The sequence below is a fragment of the Podarcis liolepis genome, assembly GCF_965112155.1.
Source record: "Podarcis liolepis genome assembly, chromosome: 1".
In the NCBI taxonomy this organism is placed as follows: domain Eukaryota; kingdom Metazoa; phylum Chordata; class Lepidosauria; order Squamata; family Lacertidae; genus Podarcis; species Podarcis liolepis.
This window is the reverse complement of record NC_139554.1, coordinates 20,790,087-20,805,819: the sequence shown is the minus strand read 5'-3', so window position 1 is coordinate 20,805,819 and position 15,733 is coordinate 20,790,087. Positions and strand designations below refer to the sequence as shown.

The following is a 15,733-nucleotide window of genomic DNA, read 5'->3' as shown; positions in this document are numbered from 1 at the left end:
TTTCCACATAGTTCCTGTCTACTAGGAAGTAGAGACCAGAAGAAGTCCTCTCAGGCAGGGGAGGGGCTGAGCAGCTGGAATCATTCAGCCCATGACAAAGGCAAGACACAGGTGACAAATAATAATGATAATAGAAAAGAAAGTAGTTCCATTTATGCACAGAGGAAGACTGCTTATTGTCACGGATGTTTCCTCACATATTTTTATTCACTCTTATTTATTTAATCTTCATCAAAGTAGCAACTTCATGGTAAGACTATGAGCACTTTAATCAAATACTCTTCTGTTTAGTCAAATATCCCTCAAGTGTGACAAGCTAATTGCTGGCGCTATAATAAATTATCTCAGTAAGCCAAAGACACTAGTGCTGATATCTTCACTGCTTCTAGTGTTAGTAAAGGTAAAGGTACCCCTGCCCGTACGGGCCAGTCTTGCCAGACTCTAGGGTTGTGCGCCCATCTCACTCAAGAGGCCGTGGGCCAGCGCTGTCCGAAGACACTTCCGGGTCACGTGGCCAGCGTGACATCGCTGCTCTGGCGAGCCAGAGCCGCACACGGAAACGCCGTTTACCTTCCCGCTGGTAAGCGGTCCCTATTTATCTACTTGCACCTGGAGGTGCTTTCGAACTGCTAGGTTGGCAGGCGCTGGGACCGAACGGCGGGAGCGCACCCCGCCGCAGGGATTCGAACCGCCGACCTTTCGATCGGCAAGCCCTAGGCGCTGAGGCTTTTACCCACAGCGCCACCTGCGTCCCTTTTGCTTCTAGTGCTAGCGAAGAGAAAAGGGTCTCTTTTCACTGTGGTTCATTCTAATGGAAATGCATGTAAGACGGATACCAGCCTCATAGTCAGTCTCCAGGAAGCAGCCAGATTTCATTTTGCTTAACAAATATTAACATTGTCATTAGTACCTGGTATTTTCTTGGTGTGTAAATATTATCATGAATTGCTTCTTGTTGCCATGGAAGTCCAAAAAAAGGACCCATTGGTGAGGAAGCAGGGGTCATGAGTTGTAGTCCTGCCATGCTGAGGAACTGCAAAGCAGGGCTTTTCATTCATTCATCCAGTGTTTCTTTCATTGCATTTTTGTTCCAACACAGCTTACTGTGGGGGGGGGGGGAGAGCATTGAAACCAGTTACTAATCATATCTTACAGAATAAAAATTAAAACTTTTACAGTATGACTTTTCAACTCAGGTTTTACGTTTTTAAATATGCCCATGGAATCTTCAAAGACAAACTACAGGCAATATTCCAGTATGATAAAATTCAGCCGAATGCATGCAGCAATGCTATCAATAGTAATAATAATAGAATAAAAGGAGTATTTGCATAGTGTTCTCAATGTTCAAAACGAGTCATATAAATCATATCTCACTGCAAGTGCTATGTAAATACTCACAACAGCTATGTAAGTAGTGCAAATGGGCACTAGGTAATGCCTAAAGTGGCTTGCCTAAAGTAACTTAGGGAGTTAGTAACAAATATAAGATTAAACTGGCAACCTTCCAGATCATTGCTCTTTCACCACTACATTATATGAGCTCTCCATCCTGGATAGATTATGTTAATCACTTAAGGACTAACTCAACTATATTTCATGGACTTTCAACTTGAATTTTGCATACCTACCTCCTTATGGTCTTGTGCAGTACACCAAAGAATATCATATAACGTTTTTAAAAATCCGTAAATAATTGAAAGTTTATTTCCACATGCCACAGTTGGAAAATTGAGACCAAACAAGTAATGGAAAGCACCACAGATATACCCAGCAAACAAGGCAGTACCCACTTTCCCTATAATATGCTCATTCAGTGCAGTTAAATGAAGAGGAACTCAGATGATGAAAATACTTGTAATCCTGAGTTATACCTGTCCTTGCTATTCTCCAAATTAAACTGGAATGTTCTATCAACCTATAGCACTTAACAGCAATTATTCCACTATGTTCTCACTGTAGATTGCTATGGGCGGTGTGGGGGATAGCCTCCATTTAATTGCACTTTGAAAAGATACTAATGCTATAAGCCAGTGGTTCCCAACTGGTGGTCTGCGGACCTCAGAGGCTCTGCATTATCCACCCAGGAGGTGTGTGGCAAAATTAACATAACAAAAACCACCACAGAGATATCAACATTTTCAAAAGTTATGGTTCCACGACTTGGTTTTTGAAAAACAGGGGGTCCACAGTACTTAGCTGATTGGGAACCGCTGCTATAAGTAGTTACTATTATTAATGTCAAACAATAACTAAACAATTGTGAAGTGATTTGAGAACTTATTTTAAATAGAAATGTCCACAAACAAGATCAAAATAGGTATCACCTCTACCTGCATTGGTGAAATTGCAGGATAAGCCACATCACCACCTTATCCAATCTCTGCCTAGAGTGCAAATTCTATGTGAAGGTATTGAGAGAAATAATGCTTGACAGGGGAAGATAGTTTGCAATTGCTTTACCCTACCTGATCCCTTAACCATTGTTAAGATATAGGCCACACACTGGTAAATAGTGATATTAACTTCCAGCTGCCACAAGAATAGAGTTCATGGACTAAGCTCAATATAAAGTCATACATATATTTTGTGCTTTGCATTAGTTCAATTCTCTTTATACTGGTTTTGATTTTATTTTAAGGGGGCATTAACTCCAAACAAGTATGTTGCAAGTGCTTAATTATACCAGTTTCCTGTACAGAAAAGAAAACCTAGATATTGAAAAAGCTATGAACCAATAAACATAACCACAAAAAGTACTATCACCACTTTAATAATAAGTCGTATATAAAGTTTCAAAACTAAACTCCTCAATTTAACACAATATAGATTGCTTTTTCAGAAACCCAAAAAGTTTTGTTTTAGAATTATTAGCAATATACAGCAATTCCAAAAAAATATGGGTGCTGCATGGGCCATTTCGTACGCGGATTTAACCTCTCCGGGGAAATCCGAGCTCAACAGGAGATTGGAGCTTCACAAAGGTGCTGTGAGCTCCGGAAAAAAACCCCAAAAGGAAGTTTTGGGTGCTGGGGACCCAGCGGCACCCCGGTGTATCTCCCCAAAGGCAAATGATCCAGTAAAAGGGTTTGGAAGCTTGAGGGGATGGAGGCACAGGTGCGATGGGGGTCTACTCGCTACTGCTGTTGAGCGACGCCTCTGGTTCCGATGGCAAGCTGAAATGTTTGTGCTGATGGAACGATCAGAAGACCCCAATGGTGAATTCCTCCCAATAGTCGTAAGAGAAATTGAGCAATGTGATTTGAAGTTTTCTTCCAAAGAAATGCCAGAATTATGTAGACTATTTAAAAAGATAGTGATTTCTGATTGAATTAGATACAGACTTACCATATTAGTTTCTGTGCCCTCTAAGTATATGTTCTCTGAACTGCATTTTGACACCATTATATCTGCTTCGAGGCTAACCACATTGCTGCTCAGCTCCTGCTCAATCAATATAAGAAAATTGTTAGCGAAGAGCTAAAATACTTTTACACATATTAAGAATAAGATTCCATTCAAGATTTCAGTCAAAAGTGGATTTCTATTTGTAGTTTCTCTTTAGAACAATCAATTTATGATACTCAGATAACTGATGTACATAAACTGTGTTATTAAATTTGAAATAAAGTGTTATTAAAAACAAGAAGGGGTGGAGAGAAAAAAGTTAGTTCAATCCATCTTTGGATGTGCCAGCCCTCCCTGCAACCGAAAATGTCAGTTTTTGAGAGGGCTGTCAATGAAGAGGATGGAAAGACCCAAAGGAACTCCTGTACAAGGAGCCACATATGCAGGAAGGGGAAGAAATAATGCATTAAGTGACCATATTGACCCTAAACAGTTTTTGCTAGATTTGAGAGCTTTAAAGCTAAGTAAAGAAAATTATCATGGTAAGCCCTGTGTTATACCACAAATCCCTTGTATCTAGAAGCTGGGATAACAGAAGTTCCTGAATGAATATTTCCTCCACCACCCCAGTAAAAATGAAAAATATTGTTATTAAAAGGATAAACTCTTCAAGTTTTATTTTATAATGTTAATAAATTGAGTTATACAAAAATGGTGAACATGGCCAATATACAACAATAAACCAGCATAATAATTCTTCATTAAATAAAGACAAATATTAGTTTTAAGAAAGAGTCCTTTTTACATATGAAGCAGCAGGGATAATGGCTTCTACTCTTTCTACAGGTTGAGTAAGAACGTGTATATTTATACTTATCAAAATGACTAAAGCAGCAAGGTTCCCAGCCATTGTAGAAGATACATATAATCATTTTCTAAAATATGGATGCCATTTTTAAATAATTATCCTTGAGAATTTAATAAGATCATTATGCAACATTACATTTTGAACGTAAAAATAAATAAATCCATACTGGTAAAAATCATCAAGGATTTGGTAACCACAATATAGAGTCAAAGTTTTACATTTTATGTACTGAATGAAAGACAATTTCCTACTCCTAATGAACTGTTCTGAAAGGGAAATAGTATGCTGATAGCAGGTCATTTTTAAAAGTTAAAACAAAGTCAGAATAAAAGGAAACAATCTTAATGAGTAAACTTCTAGCCCAAGTAGCATTTAAAAGTTAAGGAGCACCATAGCATTAAGGAGCACAAGTTAGCATTTTTCTACCTTGAATCTTGATATTGAGCTTATCCAGAGTTTCCAAGCCTGTAACTTTGTTTCAAACCTAGATATCCTAGAAGGCAATAAAAAGACAGCACATTTTCAAAAACTCTAATAAAACCCAACCACACCATGCAATACTCTTCATCCTTGCATTTTAATGTTTAGCTCTGGAGAACAGCACATTACCCTTCAAAAGTCCTTTTTGGCCAAGGATGCAGACAGTGAGTGTCTGAAAGATTAAGGGCCTGAACATATTAGCTTATTTTCTACTTTACCTGTTAAAACAATTGTTCACTAACATCAATTAGGTTTACAACTGGTTCTACTTCACTTTCTTTCACTATGAAAATGAAATCTTAGGGAAACTTAATATTCACTTTGGAGGAATTCGAAGTTGTGCTAAGGCAATCCTTCTGCCAGACAGAACGATTCCTACTGTCTTCCCCACTTCACACTATCTGCTGTTCTGGGGTTTCTCCTGACCCACCAAAGCCATTTGGGGGGCACGGGGGGGGGGGAGCCCTGATACGCAAGCCGAGTTCCTTGTGCAGGGATTCCACTGACGGGATTCATTAGTTGAAAACAGCCCTATGTTATAGGGCAGAAGTGACTGGCATCCATTTTATTGCAAATTTCAAACACAACTACCACATTATTTATTATACATACTGAGAAAAATGGCGAAACAGATAACCATTGCCCATTTGTGTGTCCTCATTGCCCATTTGTGTGTCTTCATGTAAAACAAGGCAATGTATCAACAACCCTTTTCCCACTTCACTATGAGAACGGTACAGAAATCAATGGACACTTATTGGTTTTAAAAATTAAATGTTAATAGGCTTTTCAGTTTAACTGTTCTATTTCCCATGCATTTTAGCCAAGTGAAATCAAATTCTTAACAGCATGCTTCTAGTCTGTGTAGTCCAAAAACAGCCTATTTAGCAAAGAGCAAGACAAAATTCATCCACAGGAGTTGAAAAAGCAGTTCACTATCAGTGAAGAATATTGAGGCTATTATCAACAGCAGCTTTGGGGTGTCGGTATTCAGGTTCACATTGGGAAAATACCAAAACAAAATATCCAGCCAGAACTGTTAATTTTCCTATCTCAGCTGTAACCCAGATCAAGGAGTGGCATGGAACACCATTACAATTTAGATGGTCCTTCTGCAATGAACATATCCCCAATATGCGACAGAAATTCAGCACACAGCATAACACACTATTTTGTGTCAGACTACACCATCTTCTTTCCTCATAGGACTACACCATCTTCTTTCCTCATAAGACTACACCATCTTCTTTCCTCATAAATTTATTTCCCGCTAAAGCAGGATGGGGAACCTGTGGCCCTCCAGATGTTGTTTGACTCCAGCTCCCATCATCTCCAGCCACAGTGGAAATGACAGTCCAACCATATCTGCAGGACCACAGATTTGCCATCCTGATTAATCCCATGCTGATTGTGTGGGACAACTGATTATTCCACACTGCAAACCAAGTAAAGATACCAGACCTTGAAAAGTTTGCAGCAGATGGCTGCCCTTGCTAAAACCATGGTGAAACCACAGGAATCTCGGCTGTAGTTTCTGCCCAATGTTTCTGTAATAAATAGGTATGGTTATGCCAATGAACACAAACCTGCTTCCTTTTTCCACAGAAACTCTGCGGTTGCTTTCAATCCTGTAAAATTTCACTGAATTAAAACAGAATTTAGTCTTCCCTGGCAAGATAAAAGGTAATGCTGCCTTTCATTACAATCAGAACATTTGTCTGAACAGAAACATTTCATTGGTCTATCCCACCTTGACACTGGTAACTCATCACTTCAATCGCCAAAATATTTAAGATTAAGATGGAGGCCATTAGTTTTCCTCAAAAGTGGTGTAAACAGAAGTGTAGCTGACAGAAAAATATAAACTGGATACTGCTGCCCTCGGTGCAGCAGGCCCTTTCAGTTCCTAAGCTAACATACTGCTAGACAGGCTTCATGCAAAAGACTGAGCCAAGTTCTAGTAGGAAAGTGCAAGCTTAAATCATATTACCATGTCGATTGTGTTGGTGCTCTCCTCTGGACAAAAGGCCTGTTGCAGCAGGCAGGCAGGCAGGCAGCCAGCCAGCCAGCTTCTGTTTGATGGTCAAAGTCATATACCATTTGCCAGGAAGCATAGCCTCACAGCAGCAATACTCCTGGTCCTAAAGCAGCACCACTCACCAGTAAATTTACTTTACAGATAAAGATCCAATGTAAGGAAAAGGAATATCTGCTAAGTACGGAGCATGCTGTTTTCCATTTTAGTTCTTTATGCAAGGAGATTGTGTGACCACAGTACGTACAAAGCCATGTGTGTCATATAAATGTGTTTTTATTTGTGCAACTGCTAGTTTAATCCTAGCATACATGCCCAATAATACTAAGTCCTATGCTCTAAGAATATTGTACAAGTTAAAGGCTCCATATTGCTTCTTAGTGCTGGTCTTTTAAAATGCAGACACTGAAATTTGGCAACTCCTTAGTTTGAAGTATAATGAAAACTACTTAAATTTTAGAATTCCAAAGCTATCAAAGTTTAACATTAAAAGCTTTTTTTAAAAAATGCACCGGATTTTTCAGGATGCAATTACTTTCAAATAATAATGCGAAATATGAGATTTTGAACACAAAAACTATCTAGAAATACCTTTAACACTTTCTCTCCAACTGTTAAATCATTCACTTAAGAAAAAAAAAGGTGATAAACCAAACTGAGACTAATCTTTCAGTCAGGTCTGCAGAGTCAGTTTTTTCCATACTTTATAAACTTAGGACTCACTGATATAAGCTTCCTTTTCCATAACAACACTAGAGGCAAATGGTAGAGCTGGGGTCTTTTCAGAGCCTCAACCATTTTTTACTTCATGGGAGCGTAGCAGCTGCCTATGTGTGGTTTCCAGACACAAGATTTGCATAAATGTAAATCATATACTTCTCTTTTCTACACTACTGAGTTGGAGCTGGCAAACTGCCAAACTATTCAAAGGAAATGTGTGTTCAACTCATTAAGGAATGGCTCTGCCACATTTCTCACCAAGGAAGCCCTTTAAACAAGCACTTTCTATGCAGACATCATCAGCCCTAGCTAATTTTCTTAAACATGGGCTTAAATGTCCCAGACCTGTAGAATGGCATGGGTCTTGAAACTTAGGAAGCTCCCCCCCCAAACACAGTACCCCTCCCCTACACCAATTGGAAAGCTTCCAGCTCCAGAACAACCTCCAAGAGATCAAGCCAGTTACAGCTCATGGATGTTTCCTGCTCAAACCAAGAGTCTTCTGCATACACCTGGAGAACCTTGTATCAACTGCAATCTGGATGTTGAAGAATTCCCCTGAGTGAACTCACTTAGGCAGCTAATGTGAGAAAATCTAGCAACTTCTGGAGGCCAAAGGCAACTTATAAATTATCTTCTTGTACAGGGGAAACAATATCCACTGTTGAGGCCTGAAATAAACATACATATAGCACATGGGTCACTAGAGTAATTCTCATAAGGCTCCCAATTTTATAAGGTACTTCAAAAGTTTACCGTAAAGGAGCTATAATCATATCTTGTCTGAAGACTAAAGATATTGTCACCATTTCCCATTCTACTGGTTGTATCAGGGCAGCAACGGCGTCTCGGCCATTCATTCCCTGAGATAAAACGGTGAAGTGCTAGAAACGAGGATAGAAATGCCAAAACAGTCTAGTCGCCACTAGGTTGCTGACTAAGGTCAGCAACACTTTATTTCTTATTTTGATAAGCATGAACTCATACACAATTCACATAAGTGACACATTGATAACACACATTTTTAGCAGAAATTGTTAATACATGTTTAATTTGATGTTGACAATAAAAATATTACTTCAGTTTTCAAAACACTCTACTTTATTGTTAAACTCCTTAACATATACATATACATTTGAAAACTGAGTTCAGCATGCTCCTTAAGAGCATAAGTCATGAAAACTTCTTGCATGAAAGGATGGTCAGTCTACATGTGGAAGCCTTTTTCCATATCCAGGAGATCTATCCAAATGGTTGCCACTGACTTCAGACCTCTGTTCATTTCCTTGCGCCAATTTGAAGGAAATGTGCTTTAAAGTTTATTTTCCCACATTTTCTTTCCTACAGAAATTTTGCCAGTGCATTAATTATATTATTTCTATATAATTATATACATTTATGTGTGAAAGCAACGTTTAGCATATTTGGTGCCACGCCATTCTGTTGTTAATTTTCAAGGTACAGGGGAAGACTTTTGTTTCAACTGTAACATTTAAAGCAACCTTTACCAACCTGGCTCGAACTGATGTAATAGTTATAGTCCAGAGCCTCGTTTCAAGAAAATGTGTGTTGTTAGGTTCCAGCTGCAATCACATCGTTCACTTTATATACCTCTCAAGCACTCCTAGCTGTGCTCTTATGGGCTGTTAAACAATTTCTTTGAATACAGAAAGTTTGTTGTAGCACTTCCAATTACTGGATGGAGGTTTATTACACATGCCTAATTAAGCAAGATCAGAAAAGAAATGTATTAAATGGCTCTTGCCCTGTAAAGGTTACATATGATTGAAGAGGGCGAGCTCACTCTCACAGATTTAGTTTAGCTGGGCCCACTTACAGCTAAACTATCAGAAACCAAATACAGGATGCAGAATACCAATTTTGCATTGCCATCACCCACTCAAGTAGTTTCAGCTAAGGTTAGAAGCATGTGAATAATACTCCTAATTTGGAAACAATGACTAGCTCTCTGCTTCTCTCCAATATATCTCTTGGGTTCTAGATTGCAACCACCAGAGTTCATGAACTTGTCATGACATCCATTGTTTTGCTTCAGATAAAAGCATCTTCTAAAACCACCACCGTAATTTATTGATCTGTCCACTTTGCGACAGGATCAATCTTGTGGAATTTCTAACTTCCCCTTGAAAGAGGAATGGGGAGCCTGTGACCCTCCATATGCTGTTGGACTTCCATCAGTCACAGCCAACATGACCAATGGCCCAAGATGATGGGGGTGTAGACCAGCAACATATGGAGGGCCACATGTTCCCCATCCCTGCCCTTTTTTTAAAAAAAATGCCTGCTTTGACAGTATGATTATTATATAAATGATTACATTTATTATTACATTTATTACCTGCCCTTCACCACCAAGACTCAGTGCAGGTTACAACTATTTAAAATTTAGTATTAAAAACAGTTAAAACTAATCACAGGACTATGGTAATGTTCACCAAGTTACTACTGCTGCCAATACTTCTTGGCTAGGTGCATCAACAATCAGAAAGAATTGTATCAAGTCTAATAAGCCATTCTGAGGCATTACTATTTTTTTAATGATATCCTTTGCAACATGTGCCCGATTCAGCAAGGGACTATACAGACAGAGAAGCAGGTATATTCATGCATTTCCTAAGCTGGAGAGGAAACTGAATGCATGGACAGGGAAACTGCTGCACATGATTCCCCAGAGCAGTAGGAGCCACTCTTACAGAGAAAGGGATGGCCAACTGAAGTTGCCTCCAGTCGAGAATGGCAGGTGAGGGCAAAGTTTGAACAGTTCAGCCTCACCTCATCTCATCAACCTTTCAGATAAAGACATAGGCAGGAGAGAATTGAATAATACCTATAAATTAGAACGTAACCGGAAGGATGATCAATTTTTTGGATGAAACATGTGAAAAGGCTGAGGGCACATGCCCTCGAAGGAAGTAATATTAAAAATATTAGCATGAAGACAAGTAGTTCTAGGTTGCATTAGAACTGCTATTTAGATATCAGGATATTGATTATTCTAGTGATGTTGGATATATTGCCCAAAGTATTGTGGAATCCCCTGTGCTGCATAAAAATAAGGTTTGGATAAGCGATAACTTAACAGCAAGGAAGAAAAACTTGCACAATACCTAGAACAAGAAGATGGTCAGAATCCCTAATGTTATAAAAGTCTCAAGATTTCAGGTAATTTTCCATAAATACCCCAATCTAGCTAGGGGCTCTGATACACAGGAAGTAGCTCAAAGCACAAAATAATTTATGGGCTCATTCAAAGGAAGGGCAGGGTATGAATTTAATAAATAATAGTCATAAGATGGGTCAAGTGTTCTAGCCCTTAGAATATTGAAGCTCTCTGGTGTCAGGTATACTTTTTGTTGTAACTGAATTTCTAGTAGATATCCTATTTCATTGTGAGTCGCCTTGAGTTCCTTCCAGAAGAAAAGTAGAATACAGATTTTTAAAATAAAAAAATTATTTGACTCTCATACCCAAACTTTCTAAGTAAGGTACACAGTTAATAAAAGGTGAAAAAATTATACGATCTGAAGAGAAACCAGAGTTCAAAGAAATAGTTAAAAGGATTAATCATTTCTGGTTGTGAAGTCAGCTCAGCAATTATTCTTTTGGCATTCTTAACATTGCGGCAGTGTCATAAGTGATCTCTGATGGTTTTAGAGTTTGACTTGTTGAAGAATCAGCTTCCATTTAATATATTTTCAGTAAATGCTAAAAGGCTTATTTCAATTTGGGGAGGATACAATCAGTCCTGATAGATAGTTCTGACTGTAGTCCTGACAGCACCTGTCCACCTCCACCAATTCATAGCACTAGCAATTACATCCACTTCTCTGCAGTTTACATTCAAATACTATGGCTCTTATGGGGTTGCCAGTTCCAGTGACAGGGCATTATATCAGCATAGAAAGTAGGCTTCTGGATAGTTTCCTCAAAAAGAAGCTTTAGAACCTCTTCCAACCTTCACAACTTGCCCTTCAAGGTGTAGAATTGTACAGTAGTACCTCAGGTTAAGTACTTCATTCGTTCTGGAGGTCTGTTCTTAACCTGAAACTGCTCTTAACCTGAAGCACCACTTTAGCTAATGGGGCCTCCTGCTGCCGCCGAAGCACAACTTCTGTTCTGATCCTGAAGCAAAGTTCTTAACCTGAAGAACTATTTCTGGGTTAGCGGAGTCTGTAACCTGAAGCGTATGTAACCGGAGGTACCACTGTACTCTGAGGGACAAATTACACATAACATCAAGAGTGGTGAACCTGTGGCCCTGAATATATTGTCAGACTCATTTCCATCAGTTTCACTTGGCATGGTCAATAGTCAAGGATGATGGAAGATGAAATCAAACAACTTCTGGAGGATCATCTGTTCCCCATGACTGCTTTACAGAGTTGCCTGCAACTTTTTCCTTTCCTTTGTAACAAACATGGCATTTGAAATTGCAGTTAGGAAAAAAGAAGGGGATTAATTAACCCTTTCTCTGCTAGTAATTTTGCCTTCCCAAAATTGCCTCACCAATCAAGCTTCTTTTCCCCATGGGAAAAGAATACAGGGTGGCAGCAGCAGAAATAATGGTGCAGAGATTCTTATCAGGCAAAGGGTGAAAAGACAAAGGTCTTGAAGCAGCAACAAGTGTCAGAAACTGTAGTTAACGGGAATCAGAACTGTAGAGTTGGAAGGGACCCTGAGGATCATCTAGTCCAACCCCCTGAAGAATCAATTTCTCTTCCCCAGCAGTAGCAATGGGCACTTTTGTTAAAGCTGTGAAATTTCACTTATCCCTTAAGTTCTTTAAAGGTGATAGCTGGTACTGTATATTGAAGAGAATGCATAACATACAATTAGCAGTGAATCAGGATAATACTTGTAGAGTGTTACCAAGGGGCAAAATTGCTTTATTGTTGCTTGGATGAACAAAGAACCTCATGAAATGTTACTGGATAAACTGTAGGATCACTGTTCCATAGCAAACTATCGAACGCACAGCCCAAATATAATGAGCATGAAGAGAGCTAGCTTCTTCCCATTACTGAGACTGTAATGGGCCAAGATTATACAGAATATAAAATACTACCTCTGCATCATGTGATTAGTGTCTCCTTACACTCATCAAGAGTAGAAAATTTGCTACAATACATCAAGGGAATTCTGCTTTAAAAATCATGCCTTTCAAAAGATTACTCTACCACAGTAAAACATCCAGTTTATTATTTGGTGTTACTTAAAGCTTGATTGATACAGTAAACAAATCCCCACCACCACCTTGCCCTTACTATGAAGTTACAATTCCAATCTACTCATGGAGCCACGAGGGAAACATTAGAAGCAGCAGTGAATAAAATTCACATCTTTTGCTCAGTTGCAAACAGAGGGATGAGAAGGGAAAATATATTTATTCCAAGAAAACTGAGTTAATTTAAAGTGTGTGTGTGTGTGTATAAAAGAAAGAACCCTCCTGTTATCCCAACAATGGCAGAGACAGACAGCCGGAACAGACGTGAGGCAGCAGCGTGCACAGGAAAAATCGAGGTTACCAGACATCTCTTATTTATTCTAGCCTCGTTGACATGGATCAATGGCAGTCACTTCAATTCAAACCCCTGTAAGCCCACAGTGTTATAGTGAGACCCCTTATTTCTTGGGACATTGTGTTCTGGTAATCCTAAAGGACAATGGATGAAGTAGGACAAGGAACTGGGAGGAAAAAAGAAGAACATGCCTGCGAAAGCCCATTTCTGCTGCTGCTGCTGCCCTATGGCCCACACAATTGGCTGGGGTGGGAGACAAGGAAGCACATCTAGCTGCTCTCTTAATGCAAAGTGTGGCAGCCTCATGAATTATACCTGTAGGAGCACATGGACGCTGAACATCCCTCCCCTCCACAGCCTGATCCATACCTCATTTTTTAAAAAGAAAATGGAGAGAGAGAAAAGAGTCTCACAGACCCCAACGAGACTTGTCTCCACAGGAAGCAAATGCTTTATCGAGCACCACCATTCTTTTTAAAACAAAGACACAGGATGTTTTATTTGGCATTACTGCGGGTGTTTAAGACAGAAATGTGCCAGCAGCACGGGTGCCTTCTCGGAACTGCTGGGTGAAACTTATGAGCTGCATCCAACGTTCATCACGCTCAGCGCACATGGCTCCCATGGGCCCCGTTAATACCAGTGGATCTACTCTTGAGAAGGAACGCAGCCTTAAGGGGGATGCATTTCAGATTCATGGGCGGGTGGCCGGAGAGGGAAGAGCATTTGATCAAAAAATAAATAGAGAAAACGTTGGAATTCTGAACCCCTCTTCCCCCCTGGGAGTTCGCCAAACTGAAGAAAGCGGGATATCCCCGGGGAGACAAAGAGCAGCGGGAGGAAGCTTGCTGCGCGTGGGGAGGAGGAAATAAAGCGAAATAAAGGCGACACGGCCGCCCACCCCCTTTAGGGAAACGGAAAGGAGGCGGATTAAGCTGAGCGGAGGCCCCGACCGCGCCGCCTGGGCGAGACATAGACAGACACCGGGAGGGAGAATGCGAGGCTGAGAGGAAGACAAAGGCGCCCTTCCTCCTCCTCCTCCCACCCTGCGGCGGCCCACAGCTCCGCTGAGGGGAGAAAGAAAGGGAAGCCCCCCCCCCGGCAAGTGCTGGGCTCCAGGGCAGGCCCGTTGAGGAGCAGCCAAGCGAAGGAGGCGAGCGGGTTGTGAGGGAAGGAGAAGGGCCGGGTGGAGCCTCCTACCTGCCAGGCGGGACCCAGCCTGGAGCTGCCCCGGTTACAGGCGTCGCCTCATTATGCCGCTGCCGCTCCTTCCCCCGCCGCCGCCGCCATTTCGCCGCCTCCGCCTCTTTTAACTGTCAGGCTCCTCCATTCACCTGGGCCCGGTTAGGACAAGCCTCCTCCCCGCCCCTGCCTACGCAAAAGGAGCTCCACCCTCCTCCGCCTATAGGGCCCGACTCTGCGCTGCTGGCGCAGAAGCGTTCCGAGAATCCGGGACTCGCCGCCGCCTTCGCTATGCGTAGACCAGCGCACAGGAGAGAGAGAGAGAAGGAGAGAAACCACACTCGCCTGAATTTGCGCCGATGAAACGGCGGGCGCGATTGGAGAGGAGGGCCGGGTGAGAGGTGAAAGGTGGAGGGGCGGACCAATCGGGTGGCGGGAGGCAGCGTAAACGGCTAGGGGGCGGGGCTTCGCTTGGGCAGAGGCTCGCGTGCGCTGATGGCTGCGGCGCCGGGTTGCCAGAGCGCTCGCTTAGTGAGGGGAGCGCAAGGGAAGCCCTTCTGGGTCAGTCGATCCGCCCGTGGTGGGGAACCCGCAAGCAGGACCCTGTGGCTTCCAGCAGCAGTTATTGGGAAGCATTGCTGTAGGTTGACTATGTGCTCTGCCCTGAATCTGCCAGCATTCAGCTTGACTTGCATGGATGTCCCATGAGTTCTAGTTACAGATGGGTAGCCGTGTTGGTCTGCCATAGTCAAAATAAAAAAAATCCTTCCTGTAGCACCTTAAAGACCAACTAAGTTAGTTCTTAGTTCTGACTAGAACCATGAGTTCTAGTCAGCGTTCGAAACTGCCATTGTTCCAAGGTGCATTTTGCACCTAAGATTTTGGATTTGAAACTGCAGAGTGGAAGAAAAGGGGGAGCTTTTTCTGCTTCCCCACCTACAGCTACTCTCTGAAGAATGGAGAAGAGACCCTCTTAAAAATATTAGGGGGGCGGGCAGGGGAAGGACCAGAGCATTTGGGAAATATAACATAACATTTATCTGCAGTTCATTCATTTTCAGCTTTGTATTCTAGTTATATAAAAAAGCACGCCTCAACATTCCGTTGTTGCGCCCATAACCTAGGTTCACAGCATAAAAATTTAAAAAGCAGCAAAAAACCATAAAAAACAAACCCATAACCCCAGCCCATTTTTAAAAGGACGCCCTAAATGGAAATACATCTCCCCCATCCCCACAAGGTACTTTTAAATATTTCTTCCAGCCTTTGAGATTGGATGGAGATAGAAATTCTCCTTCTATCTGGGATGTCCTCTCCCACTTAGCTTGGGAAGCTTGAAAGCCAGACCTTAGTGCAACAGTGCTTTCCATATATGTGATTCCTGCCAAGCAGCATTCAGAGGCATACTGCCTCCAATTGTGGAGGTAGAAAATTGTTATTGTGGCTAATAACTATGAATTTTGGTTGATAAAGGAATTATAACATTTACTCTAGCTTTCTGTTTTTCACTAATGAAGCAGCATAGCTACCTACAATGGGTGTGTACATCTCATTCTTACA

General features: G+C 41.3%; 1 protein-coding gene across 2 annotated transcripts in view; it reads right to left on the bottom strand.

The window, feature by feature from the left end:
* DICER1 (dicer 1, ribonuclease III) overlaps positions 1-14,547 on the bottom strand; it is a 54,622-nt gene extending 40,075 nt beyond the window's left edge. Inside the window, exons 1-4 of one of the 2 annotated variants that reach the window (XR_014525512.1) lie at positions 14,192-14,509; positions 4,643-4,709; positions 3,349-3,444; positions 911-1,103 (exon numbers count right to left, since the gene is read on the bottom strand). Coding sequence is in view for 1 of the 2 variants with exons in the window: in XM_083500802.1 (XP_083356928.1) it covers positions 911-1,054 (144 nt within the window). In the remaining variant the exon portion in view is untranslated. Of the gene's footprint in view, positions 1-910; positions 1,104-3,348; positions 3,445-4,642; positions 4,710-14,191 lie in introns of both variants that reach the window. The other variant, XM_083500802.1, reaches the window with a different exon arrangement.
* Between the last annotated feature and the right edge of the window lie 1,186 nt (positions 14,548-15,733).